We start from the raw sequence: 18,280 nt of genomic DNA, 5'->3' as shown, positions 1-18,280 counted from the left end.
CTGTTTTATTTTGTTTTTCATCTCATCTGTAAAGAGGATATGCTGCATAATGGAAAAGGGAGTGGACTAGGAATGGCAAATGGGTTTCCTTTCCTGAGCCAGTTCTAATCAACTGGTAGTGACTCCCAGGACCTGGTGCTGAGAAAGATTCTGAGAGTAGAAAGGAGAGAGTGAGGGCGGAGAGAGAGACATCAACTGGTTGCCTCCCACATTATCCCAATCTGGGGATTAGGGGAGTAGAGGAGCAAACTGCAACCAAAGTAGGTACCTCTGACTGGGAATTGAACCCAGGACCCTTGGGTATCCTGCAATTCTCTAACCACTGAACAACACCCGCAAGGCTTCAGTGCATCTTAGTTCCTATACCATTCTCTGGCTATGTTTTTATTACCGTGTTAACATAAGAAACATTCAAACCTGTAAAGAATTTTGTGTTTATTTGAGCAAACTGTCGACAAGTGCCTGGAAGCAGTACCTCAATGGATTGGGAAAGTGCTCTGGAGAGTGGCGGGTTTTCTTCTATTTTTATACATTACAACCAAAGGAGGAGACATAGGTAGGTTACAAGAAATTCATTGGTGATACATTAGAGAGGCGGGAGAAACCAAAGGGGGCTTGGGGGTGAGGGAGAGAACCTGTGGGACTGGATAAAAAATAAAATGATAGACACATACTTAGAAGGGTGTAGGATAGCCAACAGTCAACAATTAACATGAGAACAATGAAGGAATTAGTGGTAACTGTCCGGGAGCCCAAGCAGAGTAGGTTGTGCCACAAGGGGCCCAGAAAAAGGGAAGTTACAAGTTACCCAGATATTTCAAGGGTATCCTAGCTAATAAAAGACAAAAGGGTAATTAACCGTACCTCCGCTATGCTTCCCATTGGCTAATCAGGGCGATATGCAAATTAACTGCCAACAAAGATGGCGGTTAATTTGCATACATAGGCACAATGATGGGAGGCGAAAGGGGAAGGACAGAGGAAGCTGCCTGACGCTGACAGTGATCGGAAACCCAGGCAGCAGGCAAGAGCCGGGTGGCAGGGCAAAGGTGGAGTACCTGGGCCGCCTTTGCCCTGCATGAACTATGCAGCTGGGAGAGGGGTGTGCGGCCGCTGGGAGCAGGGCGGGAACTTCCCGGGGTTTGCATCAGGCAGCCGGGAGAGGGGCGAGAACTATGCAGCCAGGAGAGGGGCACCAGGTGGCTGGGAGCAGGGTGGGAACTTCCCTGGGTTTGCAGCAGGGAGCTGGGAGCGGGCGGGAACTTCTGCCGCATTGTCACGGCAATGCAGCAGAAGTTCCCGCCTCGTAGCTGCTTGCTCATTCACTTACTCGCTCATTCATTCACTCATTCACTCACCCATTATTCACTCACTCACTCACTCAGCAAACCATCTCAGGTCCCTGGCACCAGGCCAGGCACTGAAGTTGAAGCAGGATAAGACAGAGCAATGTCCTCAAGATGTTAGTAATTCAGTAGGGCGAAGCAGGCACATGAACAAGGCAGTTGTACGCACAGATGCAGTGTACTGGGTTCAGTGAGAGCAGTAACTAATGCCGACTTTGTTCTCTTGATACAATGGGGCCTCGGGAGCCAGGCCGCCCCAAGCCTGTAGGCCTGTGCCTAGGCCAGGAGTGGCTGGGCTCCAGGAACATGACAGAAGGCGCAGGTCGGGCTGAGGGGTCTGACCCCACCCCTCACCCTCACCCCCGAGTGCACAAATTTTTGTGCACCGGGCTACTAGTCTATATATATAAAAGACAAATATGCTAAGTGTCCTGCCATCAGGGTAATACGTTATGTCGCAATGCCCAGCTTCCTCTCCCTAGCGACTAGCCTCCTAGAAGTTTCTTCAGCCCAGGAACACAAGTTGCTTTATAGCCAGGTAGAAACATTCACAGTTAACCAAATGTCTGTGAAGTATTTTCCTGTGCCTCATCTCATTTGATCCTCACACAAGTCGTGGAGTAGGTAGATCGGAGACTTGGTAGAATCCTATTTTCTTTTCATTAAACAGAAAATGAAGATTTAGAAAGTTTAGAAACTCGACCCAACTGAAAAGAATTGAGAAATGGTGGCCCCCCCCCAACCCCCCCTTCCCCCGCTCAAAAAGAAATAAAGAAAAGAAATGGTGGACCTTAAAAATGACTTCAGGTTTTTTCACTGCACAAAATATAGTCAAACACTGCTGCAAATTAAATATTTTACCCTTTGTTCTCCCTGCGTGATCTACAATAATAATGTGCTTCTTTGTGTTGATACTTACTGCTGTGTTGCTGACAATTACCTGAAAAGAAGTTGGAGTGCTTCACTGGGCTGGAAAAAGTTTAGCTAAATCAGAAAGCAGCTCTAATTAACAAGTTTGTTTTATATCTATAAAAGGGTAAGTTGACTCGCACATGGGTGATACATATAAAGCTCTCATTGGCAGCAATCACATGCATTTCAATCTGTCATTGTCGATCATGAATTTGGTTGACACTTCTATTATTGAGAAAGGGTGAACAGGGATATTAAAATATTTCTTCTAATTAATTTCCTTTCAATGTGCACAAATTCATGCACCAGGCCTCTAGTGTTATTATAGATGCAAAAAGACAGATAGGCTCAGTGAAGATACTGTCCTAGAATGTAACTACCCACTATTACTGCTTTTGGTTAAAGTTTAATTTCCGATCGTCCTTTGTGGTTACTTCAGGTCTTTGAGTTTGCAAGACCATCATACAGGCCTTCCCTGAGCTTGTCAGGTTACCATGTGGCCCCTTTCACCCACAGCATCTTGGTAAGCCAGCTTACCTTTATCTTCCTCGGTATGCACAAGAGTGGGTACTTGCCATGGCCTGTGTTGCTCGGTGGTTAGAGCATCAACCTGAGCAGCACAGTCACCTATTGGATTCCTGGCCAAGGGCACATACCTGGGTTGCAAGTCCAAGCCCACAGTGGAGTGGAATGGGGGTGCTGCACGAGGCAACCTATAGATGTCTCTTTCACATTGGTGTTTTTCTGACTCCCCCCCCCCCTGCCACCCCCCCTTCCTTCCAGTCTCTAAAATCAATGGAAAATATGTCCTTACTCCTTGGGAGAGGTACAAAGAAAACCAAAAACCAAAAAACGAAAAAAAGGTAGATACTTAAAGTTTAGCTCACTGATTTTCAACCAGTGACTTTTGCCTCTCCAAGAACATCAGGCAATGTCTGAGACATTCAGTAAGGTCAGAACTGGTAAGAGGCGCTGCATTTAGTGGGCAGAGAGGCCAGGGATGCTGCTAATCACCCGGCGGTGCACAAGACGGAGCCCCCTACAAAGGGTTTTCGGGTCCCAAAAGGCAACAGTGCCGCGGTTACTGAGTGACTTAATGAAAGGCAAAATAAGCAAAGCCCGAGCTGGCTGAGCTCGCTGGGTGCAATGCCTGGGCTGTGATGGGACCAGCTGGCCAGGGGATAGCCAGGTTGGGTCCAGCGCCCTAGGCCCAACAGGAGGAAGACACAGGGTTAACACCCAGATCCCGCAGGCCCCGGATGTGGTGCAGAGCACATGGCTTCTCCTCCAATCCCCGCTCTAGCCCAGCGGTCCTCTCGGGACTCGGAGGCCAAGCTCTCGCGAGAAGTGGGCGGAGCTTCCGGCGGTTGTTGGCATTGACTTGGCTGTAAAGCTCTGGGTTCCCGATTCCCGGATTCCCGGATTCCCGTGCTGGGCTGGCTGGGTCTCGGGGAGAGGGCGGGATCGGCTGTGAGGCCCCCACCCGCCGCGAGGTGCCTCCACTTCCAGGGCCGCGGGTTTCACAGCCTCGCTCCGTATCTCTACTCTCCAGCCGCTGGTGAGAGTCGCGCCCGGTACACAACCCGCTCACCCGTGGCAAGCCGAGGGGAGGAAATGTGTTTATCCGCCATTTCCTAGTTCGAGTGGGCGGGAGAGCCTTGAGGTATACCCGTTCCTCTTGATTCCCGGCCCGCGGTTGGGCTCTGAGGACAGGTGAGGAAAAAGTACCGGGAGCACACGTGAGGAGATGTAGCATCTTGTTTGTTTCCGTTAAAGCACCAACCCGGTGCGCGGGTGAGGAGGCGAACCTTCTTGCTTGTTGTCCTGCAAGCGCCGTCCCCGCTGGGCTTTCGTGCTTTCCCGCTTTCCCGCAGGTCAGCCACTGTTCCGTCTTCAGAAATTCCCGTGCCCGCTGCCTGCCTGGTAACCGTTGGCATCTTCTCTTCCAGCTCACCGTGCCCCCCAAATATGACGTGTTGAGTCAAGACGAACTACGCACAAAGCTGTCCCAGACCTTCAAGCGCCGAGGTATCCTGGACTCCCTCAAGGTGTCGGCTTGAGGCATATCTGTTCTGTAACTTTTACAAGTGGAAGCGGTAACAGGGAGTCCGCATTTAAACCCACTGGGTCTTGGTTTTAAAAATAATATGATATGCAGGTGGTATTGGGGAGTGACGCTTTTATGTTTTGTAGAACTCGTTATCCTGGAGAGCATTTTCAAACGGTTGAGAGTTTGCCCGGTCTTCATATTCAAATAGATTTATTGACTGGCATTCAGGTAGGAGCGAGTAGCTGTATAAAATGAAAACATTTTAGCAACAAGGCAAGTTTTGTGAAACTGGTTTGTAGGTTCTTGAATTAATACGTGGTTTTGTAATAGTCATGTTTGGATGAAGGATATCGAGACAATATAATAAGCATTGTGTGCTGCTTACAGTACAATAGTCTGGAGAATGACAGCTTTTTTCTTTAAAATATAATGAAAGCTCTGAAGGTTTCACTTGGGCAGCACATACATATAGTATGAATTAACAGCAAGGATTAGGGTTACCTCAAATGTGTTTTCATTACTATATACAGTTAGACGTGTATTTTACACTTATCAGGGGAAATACTGAGTTTTTCCTTCTCCCCCCATTGTTTTCGTAACTTAAAAAACAAAACAGAACACTTTATACCTATCTGAAAAACCCATAAAAACATAGAGGAAGAGAGTCTTTTCTGATTCAGCTATTATTGGCACAGTGGTGTGTGTGTGTATTCTTAGTTCACTGTTGTATAGTGAGCATTTTCCTGTGACCCGAAAAGTTCCTTGAAACCCTCCATTTAAGTGTCCCATGATTGGATGTATGGGTAATTTATGTAGCAGTCCCTGGTGAATGTTTAATCTTGGCAGAGAATAATTTACTAATACACTTTACATGTAAAGTAACATCAGTAATAGAATTGGTTTAAATGTGTTTTCATTACTACATATATTTCAGAAGTATATCTGAAATATAAATGCTGAATAGGTTATAACCAGGTCTGTGCATCCTTCAGTTGCATTTCTCATTTTTGCCTAGGTTACGTGGCATTCTTACATTCTTGTATGACTTTATCTATATAGAAAAGGCTAATATGCAAAGTGTTTCCTTGGAGGTTAGCCCGGGAGACCGGGAATTCGATTGCTCACTATGATGTGGGCTGACCATCGGGGGGTCGCACAGAAAATTGCAGGCAGCGAGCTGGTGTTGGCGGGTTACTGAGGGAGCAAGGAAAGGGGAAGCAGGAACAGGGGAGGGGGGAACCGCGTGGTAGTGGTGCATGAGGGAGCAGGAAAGCAGGGAACCTGATCAGCCGTGATTGCCAGCCAGGCCTAGGGACCCTACCTATGCACTAATTTCTTGCATCAGGCCTTTAGTCCTGGAAAATAAAAGGCCATAAGCATTTTTTAAAAAATCCATTTTATTGATTTTTTAAAGAGAGGAAGGAAGAAGGGTAGAGAGTCAGAAACATCGATAAGAGAGAAACATCGACCAGCTGCCTTCCGCACACCCCCTACCCAGGTACATGCCCTTGACCAGAATCGAACCTGGGACCTTTCAGTTCTCAGGCTGATGCTCTATCCACTGAGCCAAACCGGTTAGGGCCGTGGTCGCCAAACTGTGGCTCGCGAGCCACATGCGGCTCTTTGGCCCCTTGAGTGTGGCTCTTCCTAAGCCTTAGGAGTATCCTAATCTACACTAATAAAAGAGAACAATGGTAATTGGCATACGGCAATACCGTTTTTATTGGCTAATCAGGGCCATATGCAAATTAACTGTCAACAAGATGGCGGCTAACTTGCATATGTAGGCACAATGCAGGGAGGCGAAAGGGAAAGCAGGAAGAAGCCCCCTGCCACTGACAGTGATCGGAAACCCACGGGGGAGCTAAGAGCTGGGGGGCAGCCCTTTGCCCTGCCTCCCATCCATGATCGGAGAATCAGGTGCCTTTGCCGCCCTGGCCAGTGATAGCAGGAAGTAGGGGTGGAGCCAGCGATGGGAGCTGGGCACGGTCAAAGCTGGTAGTCCCGGGAGCTAGGGGTCCCTTGCCTGGGCCTAAAGCGAAGCCCATGATCGCGGCGCCCCCCGCTGCCACTGCAGGTCCCCGCTGCCCGGGACAGACACCTAGGCCAGAGGCATTAGGCCTGGGCAGGGGCGGAGCCTGCAACCGTGGGGTGCTGGGGTTCCCCTTCCGAGGCCTGACACCTCTGCCGGAGGCCTCAGGCCTGGTCAAGGGGCCGATCCGGTGATTTGTGATCGGAGGGTGATGAGGGTCAACTCCTCTGGCTGAGGCGTCAGGCCTGGGCGGGGGGTGGAGCAAGCGATCAGAGGGAGATGGGGGTCCCCTGTCCAGGCATGATTCCTGGGCCAGAGGCCTCAGGCCTGGGCGGGGGCCAGAGCCAGTGATCGGGGGGCAATAGGGGTCAACGCCTGAGGGCTCCCAGTATGTGAGAGGGAGCTGGCTGGGCTGAGGGACACTCTCCCCCCACACACACACCCAGAGCACGAATTTCGTGCACCGGGCCCCTAGTTACGTTAATAACAATGTACCTACCTATATAGTTTAAGTTTAAAAAGTTTGGCTCTCAAAAGAAACTTCAATCGTTGTACTGTTGATATTTGGCTCTGTTGACTAATGAGTTTGCTGACCACTGGGTTAGGGCAAAGCACTTTTTTTAAGGCTCTTTGGCAGAGCATGTGTATTCTTCTCAGTATAAATGTCTTTTGTACTATAGGATTTTTGATGTATAAGTACTGTTCTGAACTTGTAGTTATATACTCTTGTTCTTTTCAGGTGTAGGATAGAAGATAGAGGTATAGCAACTCTATTTGTTTCCTGCTTGTATAGTATTGATATGAATACGTTGCGTGGATATAGGCAACATTGTCTTGAGCTCTGCTCAATTAATATGTTTCCAGATTATATGCAAAGTAGATTAGGACAATATTCAGTAGTTCAGTTAATTTAGAGGTTTTCTTAAAACTCAAAGGAAAACTAACACATTATAACCTTGAAGAAAATTACCCACTTTGAACCTAAGTTTTCATATTTGTAAAATGTGGGAAAATTACTGTATTTCACAGTGTCTTGAGATGTAAATAATATATATGGAAGTGCATTTTTAAAAATATATTTTTATTGATTTCAGAGAGGAAGGGAGAGGGAGAGAGAGATAGAAAAATGAATGATGAGAGAGAATCATTGATCAGCTGCCTCCTGCACACCCTCAACTGGAGGTGGAGTCCTGCAACCTGGACATGTGCCCTTGACCAGAATCGAAACCAGCACCCAATATTTCTTCCAATATTATTTTCATATTCTTCATCAATCCACAGAGAGTTGAGGAAGCAACAGAATTTTCTCTTACACATGCTATCTGAATCAAAGACTGCTGAAATGGACTCATAGGGAAGATAGTTAGAGTCTTCATGTGTTCTGACTAAGCAGCAATTCACTTGGAAGCAGGTGAAAACAGCTTCTCTGGCCAGAATCCATGGGCTGCTTATCTCATAGAGTAAGACAAAGTGTGCAGCAGAGTAGTACTAACTTTTGGCCATGGATCTAAAACAACTCCCCCATCAGACCTGCCTTGAGTGTGACGGGGGGCGGTGCCCCAACCCCCCAATCAGCCCTACCCTGAGCGTGACTGAGGGTGGCATCACAACCTCCCAATCCACCCTGCTTTGTGCATGACAGGGGGCGGCACCCCAACTCCCAAATCAGCCCTGCTCTTAGCCGGACCAGGGACTGCACCTAGGGATTGGGCCTGCCCTCTGCCACCGGGGAGCAGGCCTAAATAAAACAATTCTAATAAAACGATTCTAATTTGTGTGGCAAATCTGTGTATTCCTAGTGCAGCAAACCTGAAAGTTTGTTCCCATTTGTTGTTTTTTTTTCTCTTTTTTGTCATTGAGCTAGACGCAACTGAGAAAGCAGGTCATTCACGAATTGATGCACCCTGTATTGAGTGGAAGTCCTCCACCATTTCAGTGGAAGGGAGTGCCCTCTTCTTTTTAAAACATATTTTTATTGATTTCAGAGAGGAAGGGAGAGGGAGAGAGAGAGAGAAATATCAATGATGAGAGAGAATCATTGATTGGCTGCTTCCCGCATGCCCCCCCACTGTGGATTGAGCCCACAACTTGGGCATGTGCCCTTGACTGGAATCGAACCCGGACCCGTCAGTCCCCAGGCCAACGCTCTGTTCACTGAGCCAAGCCAGCCAGGGCAGGAGCGCCCTCTTAATAGGCAGGTATACCTGTCTCCCACATGAGAAACCAGAGTCTGCAGAAGTGGGTAATTTGCTTAAGGTAACAGGATTTCAAGATGGCAACACAGGGCAGTAAATCTAGATCTCTAAAATGTGCTCTTTAGATAAGAGAAATAAAGAATACATTAATTTTTTTGAAACCTGTTTTAATCCTCAAGTATTAAAACATATGTTTACCACTTCTTAATTATTTTAACTATATTCCTACACCATTGCCTTTGAACATATTAGTTACATTTTATCTTAAAGGCAGATATAGCAAACTTTCCATATATTTTTTAAATTTACTTAATATTTTAGAGCAGCTTCATAGCAAAATTGAACAGAACGGAGAGTTTCTGTATGTCTCCTCCTCCTTCATGCACAGCCTTCCCCATGATCAACATTTTTACAGTCAATGAGCCTACATGGTGGCATCATTGTCACCTAAAATCCATAATTAACGTTAGGGTGCACTCTTTATGTTGTCCCTATGTTTTAATTCTCTTTCTATTAGCTGTAGTTGTCCAAAAGTTTCTTATTCAGAAGTTTTAAGAAATCTTGAACAGTGTTAGTATTTGAAAAACTTGAAACTTAAATATGCTGTATTTAAGTTTGCCTGAGCAATAGTCAATTACATAGTTACTAGAGGCCGGATGCACAAAAATTTGTGCACTGGCGGGGGTGGGGGGTGCCCCTCAGCCCCACTTGTGTCCTCTCACAGTCTGGGACCCCTCGGGAGATTACGACCTGCTGGCTTAGGCCCACTCCCAGGTGGCAGAGGGCAGGCCCAATCCCTAGATGCCTTTACCGCAGCTCCTGGTCGGGCTCAGAGCAGGGCAGACAGGGGAGTTGGGGTGCCGCCCCCTGTCATGCACAGAGCAGGGCAGATCAGAAAGTTGTGATGCCACCTCCAGTCACGCTCAGGGTAGGGCCGATTGGGGGGTTGGGGCACTGCCCCCTGTCACGCTCAGAGCAGGGCCCATCAGGGGGGTTGGGGCTCCGTACCCTGTCAACACACAGAGCAGGGCCCATCAGGGGGTTAGGGAGCTCCCCCCTGTCATGCACAGAGCAGGGCCGATTGGGGGGTTGGGGAGCTCCCCCCATCATACACAGAGCAGGGCCGATCAGGGGGTTGTGATGCCACCCTCAGTAACGCTCAGGGTAGGGCCGATTGGGGGGTTGGGGTGCTGCCCCCTGTCACACTCAGGGCAGGGCTGATGGAGAGGTTGCGGCTCCACCCCGTCACACGCAGAGCAGGGCCCATGTGGGGGTTGGGGCGCTGCCACTGTCACACTCAGGGCAGGGCCAATGGGGAGGTTATGGCTCTACCCTGCCACACACAGATTAGGGCCCTGCTCTGTGCGTGACAGTGGGCAGCGCCCAAACCCCCTGATTGTCCCGGCTCTGTGTGTGACGGGGTGGCGCCGCAACTTCCCCATCAGACCTGCCTTGAGTGTGACGGGGGGCGGTGCCCCAACCCCCCAATCGGCCCTGCTCTGAGCAGGACCAGGGACTGCACCTAGGGATTGGGCCTGCCCTCTGCCACCCGGGAGCAGGCCTAAGCCAGCAGGTTGTTATTTCCCGAGGGGTCCCAGACTGCGAGAGGGCACAGGCCGGGCTGAGGCATCCCCTCTTCCCCCCCTCCCCCGAGTGCAGAAATTTTTGTGCACCGGGCCTCTAGTACTAATATAAGGGTAATACGCTAATCAGACTGGATGACTTCCAGACATCCTTCTGGACAAAGCCATGTTGGTGAGGGCCGAGGCAGAGGCAATTAGGGGCAATCAGGCAAGCAGGGGAGAGCAGTTGGGGCAATCAGGCAGGCAGGTGAGCGGATAGGAGCCAGCGGTTCCAGATTGGGAGATGGATATTGGACTGCCGGTTTAGACCCATTCCTGGCAGTTGGACATTCCCCGAGGGGTCCTGATTTGGAGAGGGTGCAGGCCAGGCTGAGGGATCCTCCCTCCCCACTCCCTTACCCCACTCTTTCCCCCTACCTCGTGCATGAATTTTGTGCACCGGGCCTCTAGTATTATATATTTAAATGAATTAATCGTGAAGAACATAGTTAATTAAGCACCTGTTGATTGAGATTTTGTTGTTTTATTGTTTGGGTTTTGCCATTAGAAGCGGTGTGCAGTGTACACTCTTTGTTTCCCTGTGGAAGTGTAGCTGTGTGAATTCCTAGAGGTGAAAAGACTAGGTTAAAGAACACATGTCTTTTTGAATACACAAACACTAACAAATTTCCCTCCTGAGTGATTGAACCTGCCGACTTCCCTGCTTTCTTGCCAGCACTTCAAGTATGGTGAGAGTTTTAATCTTAGCAGTCTTATTGGGAAAATAGGACCTCTTTGTTTTAGTATTAATTTGCATTTTCTTAGGATTTTGTTTATCGACATTAAATTGTCTTACTGATTTATTAGATCTCTTTAATATTATGAAAGTTAGTGTGCTTTCTCCTCATTATAGCAAATATTTTCTTCCAGTGTGTCATTTGTCTTTTGACTTTATTTCATGCCATATATAAGTTCTTAATTTTTATGTTATTAAATATTTCTCTTTATCACTTCTAGATTTTTGTATCATGCTTGGGAAGGACTTCCTTCAGAAATTATTCTTAAGAGATACATAACGTACAACAGGATAATGTCATAAATCCAAAATTTATAAAGTGACTGAGTAATGGTTGAATGAAAGTTGTGAGACAAAACTGTACATTGTGTTTTTTAGGTTTTCTCGTGGAGTTTTTAAAAGAAATGGCAGAATATCATCAGGCTAAAGAGACTTGTGACATGGACCCTCAGACAAGTGCAATTTTGCCTAGCAAAGACTCTCTTGGTAATTTCAGGCTTTTTTCATGATTCCAGGTTTCTATTTTCTTTTTGAATGAAGAAAAAGATCTGCTTTCCTATGTTGTGTGTGTTCCTAAACTGTGTGCAGGTGGAGTGCTCATTTCCCATTGTGTCAGCACAGTCCTATCTTCAGTGCTGCCCCTCCCTCTGTGATCACCAGGTGGATGCAAAGGCCCATGTTCTTGTTTGTTGGGTCAACCCCTCAACTGGGAGGCTCTTCCCTGTGACTCATCTAACTTTATCGTATAGCCATTAACGTGAGAAGATCCTAGACTATTTGCATTGCGGAAAACTAGAGAAGTCAGTGGCCCGTCACTTCATGTTATAGTTGAGGAAACCAAGGTCACCAGATGAAGGAAAAGTGATACTGGAGTCCAAGTTTTCTGGTCCATGATCCAGATCCTTTTCCATGGGACAGCCTTTCTACATACAGTACCATCCTGCCTTTAGGCATATGCTCAGAAGGGAAACAGGTGGCTAAAATGCTGTGATTAATCCTGGCTCCTCCTTACTCATTAAAAGCAATAACTTGTTAGACAATAAATTCAAATATCTTAATCTGATTCTGCCAGTCTTTTTTTCCTGTGCATACTTTTTAGTGGGCACTGGTGTTTACATGATTGAGATTGCACTCTCGTGTGGGTTTTGCACTCTGTTAATGTTTGATTCTAATCCACATTTGGTTTGAGGGCTTCGGGTCTGCTGCAGAGAGCACTGGAATGAGAGAAATAGCAGACCTGGCTTTTGTCCCAGTTATGCCGTTGTGTAGTTGCTAAGCCCTCTGGGAGTCACCTACACTATGTGGGCACCAGTGTCTCTGTAAAATGGAAGACTTAAAACTAAGAATCTCTGATTCATTTTAAGATCAGTGTTTTGAACATGTGACTCAGCTTTCACCAAAGACCATAAAAGAACTCTTTGGCACTTGGAGACTGGAAAAAGATGCCATTGTTTTCTGACCTACCTTTTGCTTTCTTTTCCCCTGACTTTTATGATGGAAATTTTCCAGCATTCAAAAAAGTTGAAAGTTTTACAGTTCACCAGTAAGTTTGTATTATGTTTGCTTGATCACTTTCTGTTCATCCAGTAATCTATCTCAATTTTTTGAATTGTTTCAGAGTAAATTGCAGATGCCCCCTGTCCGTATCCCTGTACTCTTTGCTTTTGAACAGACTTCTTGCTCACCTACCCTGAGTCCTCTGCCCTGTTTGTGTTTTTTTTAATAGCTGAGAAGCTTCAACATATTGATGATCAGTTTTCAGGTGCTTACCCTCAGCATCCAACATTAGGAACTTTAGAAATAAAGTTAAATGAATATAAGAGAGAACTAGAACAGCAGCTTCAGGCAGAAATGCATGAAAGGGTAAGTTTATCTTGTTGCTGTTAACAAAAGTGATATTTTTGCTTATCTTTTCATTCTTAATCTTAGGTATATAGGAAAATATCTAGAATCTTTAATAAACTAGAGGCCCAGGGCATGTGTAGGTTCCCTAGTAGCTACCTGCTGGTGGGGCCTCCCTTTCCCTGGCCACCTGCTGCCAGGTGGGGCTGGTCTCAGGGGACGGGCTGCAGGTGGTTGGCCAGCCCCGCCCCTGCTTGAACTCCCGGTGAAGGGGACAATTTGAATATATGGCTTTTATTATATAGTTAATATGATATGTACTCTTGTGCATGTTATTATTTTTCTTTCCACTTGCTGTTGTTTCTTTTTGCCTTTTGAATGAGTTTTACAGGAACAGTTAATGAGACCAAAGATGAATTAAACTATAAATATAGGGTGTCCCAAAAATATATAAACACACCTTGAATAATTATAAAGGCAGTGTATATTAAACAACATTTTCACAATTGAGCTATCGGCTGTTAGAGTGTGTATACATTTTGGGGGGGATACCCTGTATAATTAATGAATATTGAACTTAAACATGGAGAATTTGTTACTAATTGTTTAGTATTATTATTTACAATGATTTGTAGTCAATTTGCAGTTGAAGCATTTTAAAAATACTGAAGTAGTACAAATTAAAATGGAAGAGAAAGGAAAGTCTGAGGAGTTAGTGGTTTGGGAATGTTGTTGGAGAGCTTGTCAAGCAAGATCGGAAGCCTTCTTGGGAAAAGATGTTCCTTGAGAGAATTCAAAAGCACCAGAAGGCAATATTTTAAAATCATTTACTGGATGGCTCCTTCCTGCAGCTGCTTGTAGATTTGCTAAAAGTCCAGGGGTGAGATGAGACATTTGCTGGAACAGTTGAGGACCTAGAGCAGTGATGGTAAACGTTTTGAGCTTGGCGTGTCAAAAATTTTGAAAAACCCTAACTTAACTCTGGTGCCATGTCACATATTGAAATATTCATATATTTTTTTTGATATTTGCAACCATAATAAAAAAAGATTTATATTTTTGATATTTATTTTATATATTTAAATGCCATTTAACAAAGAAAAATCAACCAAAAAATATGTATAAAATGAACAAAAACAGAAAAACAATGTACATTTAAGAAAAAATAATAATAAAAACAATGATAATCATTACCATTTGCAACGTCATGGATGGAACTGGAGAGCATTATGCTAAGTGGAATAAGCCAGTCAATGAAGGAAAAATACCACATGATCTCACTCATTCATGGATAATAGAGACCATTATAAACTTTTGAACAATAATAGATACAGAGGCAGGCCTGCCTCAAACAGATTGTCAAACTGCAGCGGGAAGGCCGGGGAGGGATGGGGGGCAGGAGGTAGGGGGGTAAGAGATCAACTAAAGGACTTGTATGCATGCATATAAGCATAACCAGTGGACATAAGACATTGGGGGATAGGGGAGGCTAGGGGACTGTCTAGGGCGGGGGAATAAAGTGGACACATATGTAATACCCTTTGGAATACTTTAAGCAATAAATTAAAATAAATAAAATAAATAAATAAATAAATAAATAAAAAATAAAAAAATAAAAAACAAACAAACAATGATAATCAAATGGTACGAAAACTAGAAATTAGTGACTTTTTTGGTGCTGAAGTTTGTCTGCTAATTCTTCGATTGCAGGTTCATACTTGGTGCACTTCAAAGCCAAGCAAGCGCCACTAACATCATGTTAGCCGGTTCCTTTTGTTCATTTTAATATTATTTAATACTGAGAACAAAGTCTCACAAAAATATGTTGATGAAAAAATTGTTAGCAAAGCCATCGCTAGATTTTTTATATTGCTAAAAGTGTCAGGAACTCTGTTCCAAGCACTCAAAATTTCTTCTTCATAGTTGCACTCTTCATGTTTCAAACGATTTCGTTCCAGATTTTCAAGTTTCGACCTTAAGTCGACAAACACGAGTCCAAATGCTACCTTGAAAATCTGCAAGTTGCATCTCTAAATCATCAATTTGCATCCATTGGAAATTATTCAATTCCAAAGTACTGTAAACTACATCCAGATACTTAATTATTTTAATGGTCTGTTCTAGGCTTCTAAATTGGTTGAATCTTTCACTGAACTGTTCAAAGAACGTGTTTACTATATTCTGGTACATAAGTATAGACTCCATTACACTTGTAGTAGCCTTCTCGAAATACTTTTTCATCTGAGGAAAATACGAGTTTTAGTTTCAATATCTCGCTTGAAAATTTTAAGTTTACTTTCAAAAGATTTGATGTATCCAAACATAACGTCAATATTTTTGCCAAAACCTTGTAATTTTAAGTTCAGTTCATTCATATGAACAGAGAGATCTGTAAAAAACATCAAATTGCTGACCCACTTATGATCATTGATCTGAGGAAAGTTTGCCAGATCCTTATTCTCAATAAATACCATAATTTCTTGAAAGCACTCCACAAATCGCTCAAGTAGTTTTCCTCGACTTAGCCATCTCACACGATTGAACATCAGTAGTCCACTGTAGGTTGAATCAACTTCCTGTAAAAGTACAGAAAATTCTCGCTTGTGAAGGGGTCGAGAAGCTATAAAATTCACAATTTTTGTTACAGCTGACATTAAATCATTCAATTCAGAGAATCCCGATTTGGCACACAACACCTCCTGATGGATAATGCAATGAAAAGGTGCAAGTGGATGTCTAATAGCTTCCATAAACAATTTCAGGAATCCCACTTTTTTCCCACCATCTTTGGTGCCCCGTCTGTCGTGACTGACACAATTTTAGAGATATCAATGTTTAGGACACTGAATGTTTTTATAACAACTTTACATATTTGGTTTCCTGATGTACTCATTGGCTCTTATTCTAACTTTATCAACTCTTCTCTCATAGTGAGACCATCAGAATATCTAGCAATAATGGCTAACCGAGCATATGATGTGACATCAGTAGTTTCATCAAGAGAAATCAAAAAATATTTACATCTATTTAAGTCTTTTTTTAATTGACTTTGTACGTTTTTGTCAAGATCTGTTATTCTACCTTTTTTTTAAATTAAATCTTTATTGTTCAGATTATTACAGTTGTTCCTCTATTTTCCCCCCATAGCTCCCTGCCACCCAGTTCCCACCCCACCCTCTGCCCTTACCCCCACCCCCTACTGTCCTCACCCATAGGTGTATGATTTTTTTTTTCTATGTCCCTGATTCTATTATGATCACCAGATTATTTATTCACTTGATTCTTAGATTCACTTGTTGATAGATGCATGTTTGTTGTTCATAATTTGTATCTTTACCTTTTTCTTCTTCTTCCTCTTCTTAAAGGATACCTTTCAGCATTTCATATAATCCTGGTTTGGTGGTGATGAACTCCTTTAGCTTTTCCTTATCTGTGAAGCTCTTTATCTGACCTTCAGTTCTGAATGATAGCTTTGCTGGATAAAGTAATCTTGGTTGTAGGTTCTTGGTATTCATCACTTTGAGTATTTCTTGCCACTCCCTTCTGGCCTGCAAAGTTTCTGTTGAGAAATGAGCTGACAGTCATATGGGTATTCCCTTGTAGGTTTCTTTCTCTTGCTGCTTTTAAGATTCTCTCTTTGTCTTTTGCTCTTGGCATTTTAATTATGATGTGTCTTGGTGTGGTCCCCTTTGGATTCCTTTTGTTTGGGGTTCTCTGCGCTTCCTGGACCTGTAAGACTATTTCTTTCACCAGGTGGGGGAAGTTTTCTGTCATTATTTCTTCAAATAGGTTTTCAATATCTTGCGCTCTCTCATCTTCTGGCACCCCTATAATTCTGATGTTGGTACGCTTGAAGCTGTCCCAGAGGCTCCTTACACTATCTTCGTATTTTCGGATTCTTTTTTCTTTTTGCTTTTCCAGTTGGGTGTTCTTTGCTTCTTCGCATTTCGAATCTTTGACTTGATTCTTGCGCTCCTCTGGTCTGCTGTTGGGTGTCTGTATAGTATTCTTTATTTCAGTCAGTGTATGCTTAATTTCTAGTTGGTTCTTTATCACAACATCGAGGGTCTCATTAGATTTCTTGAGGATCTCACTACATTTATCGGCGGTCTCACCAGTCTTTTCGAGGGCCTTACTAAGTTTATCGGCAGCTTCTAGACAGTTCTTGAGAGACCTTAAAAGTGTGGTTTTGAGCTCTATATCTTCCATTTCTGACATTTGCGTCCTATTTCTTTGTCTCCGCATTTTTTTATCTTTTCTTGGTGCATCCCCTAGTGGTCTTTGTGTGCAGTCTTGTTGTAGTTACGCCTTGATTGTTGTCGGCAATACTGGGGGTGATTTGGCCTCCAGGCTAACTGGCTATGAGAGCTATTCTGCCTTTGATAGTATTTCTACTGAGTGGTAACTTAGAAATTCTTTTAATAACATCATCTTTTTTTTCATATCGTGAAATAGAGCTGGTGCACCTCTTAGAAATGTTTCCTTACTAAATTCTCCGTCACTGAGGGCTTTTTCCATGCTGAGCTATGGAGAGAGCAATATAGTAACTTGCTGATATTAAATTTGTAGAGCATCTTACAAATTTAATGATGGAATTTGATTGACTTTTATAGAGGTGTAGCTGCCTAGAAATGCATTCCTTCCTCTCATCAATACTTTTTTTCAAGAACTGACAATGATTAGTTTCAAAATGTCTCTTTACATTCCACGTTCTGCTTACTACTGTTTCATTAAACAGTATGCACAATGAATTGTTGTTTCTGTTGACAATCCCGTACATCTCGGTGCATATGTCTTGAAAGGGTCGGCTACTGCTACTTCCACTTCCCTTATCATTCAATCTTGCTTTTTTATTTTTTTGATTCTCCATCACAAGGCTGCAAAAATGAATATAAATGACGGCATTTTTTACAAAAGGTTGATAGTTTTCTTACCTATTAACTTTTTGCAGTGTTGTTGCACTGACTCCTGGTGCAAAACAATTCAAAAATAGTATGTATAACCAACAAATATATGGTGCTGTAATCAATTATCTGACACGCAGAATGTCTCGTCGAGCACTGTTGCACTGTATATCTTTTTCTTTTCTTTTTCTTTTTTTATTAGTTAAGGTATTACAAATATGTCCTCTTCCCCCCCATTAACCCCCAACCTCCCCAACCTCCCCGCACACTCGTGCTCCCATCCCCCTGTTGTCCATGTCCATTGGTTTGGCTTATATACATGTATACAAGTCCTTCGGTTGATCTCTTCACCTTACCCCCGCCCTCCCCTACTTTCCTTCTGGGGATTGATAGCCTGATTGCTGTTTCTCAGTCTTTGGATCTGTCCCTTTTCATCAGTCTATGTTGTTCTCTATAATCCACAAATGAGTGAGATCATGTGGTATTTATCTTTCTCTGACTGACTTATTTCACTTAGCATAATGCTCTCCAGTTCCACCCATGCTGTTGCAAAAGGCAAGAGTTCCTTCTTTTTTACCGCAGCATAGTTTTCCATTGTGTATATGTACCACAGTTTTCTAATCCACTCATCTGCTGATGGG

General features: G+C 44.0%; 1 protein-coding gene across 1 annotated transcript in view; it reads left to right on the top strand.

Annotated features, from left to right (window-relative positions):
- Positions 1–1,284: 1,284 nt before the first annotated feature.
- LOC308512376 (centriole and centriolar satellite protein OFD1-like) overlaps positions 1,285–18,280 on the top strand; it is a gene marked incomplete at both ends in the record, with an annotated part of 63,079 nt that continues 46,083 nt past the window's right edge. The window contains 5 exon segments of the mRNA XM_081082144.1: positions 1,285–1,306; positions 11,272–11,379; positions 12,620–12,756; positions 13,382–13,503; positions 13,505–13,544. Of these exon segments, the coding sequence (XP_080938270.1) occupies positions 1,285–1,306; positions 11,272–11,379; positions 12,620–12,756; positions 13,382–13,503; positions 13,505–13,544 (429 nt within the window).

The sequence above is a fragment of the Myotis nattereri genome (assembly GCF_964212035.1).
Source record: "Myotis nattereri genome assembly, chromosome: Y".
NCBI classification, from domain to species: Eukaryota; Metazoa; Chordata; class Mammalia; order Chiroptera; family Vespertilionidae; genus Myotis; species Myotis nattereri.
The sequence above is the reverse complement of the archived record's forward strand: the minus strand, read 5'-3'. Positions and strand labels throughout refer to the sequence as shown.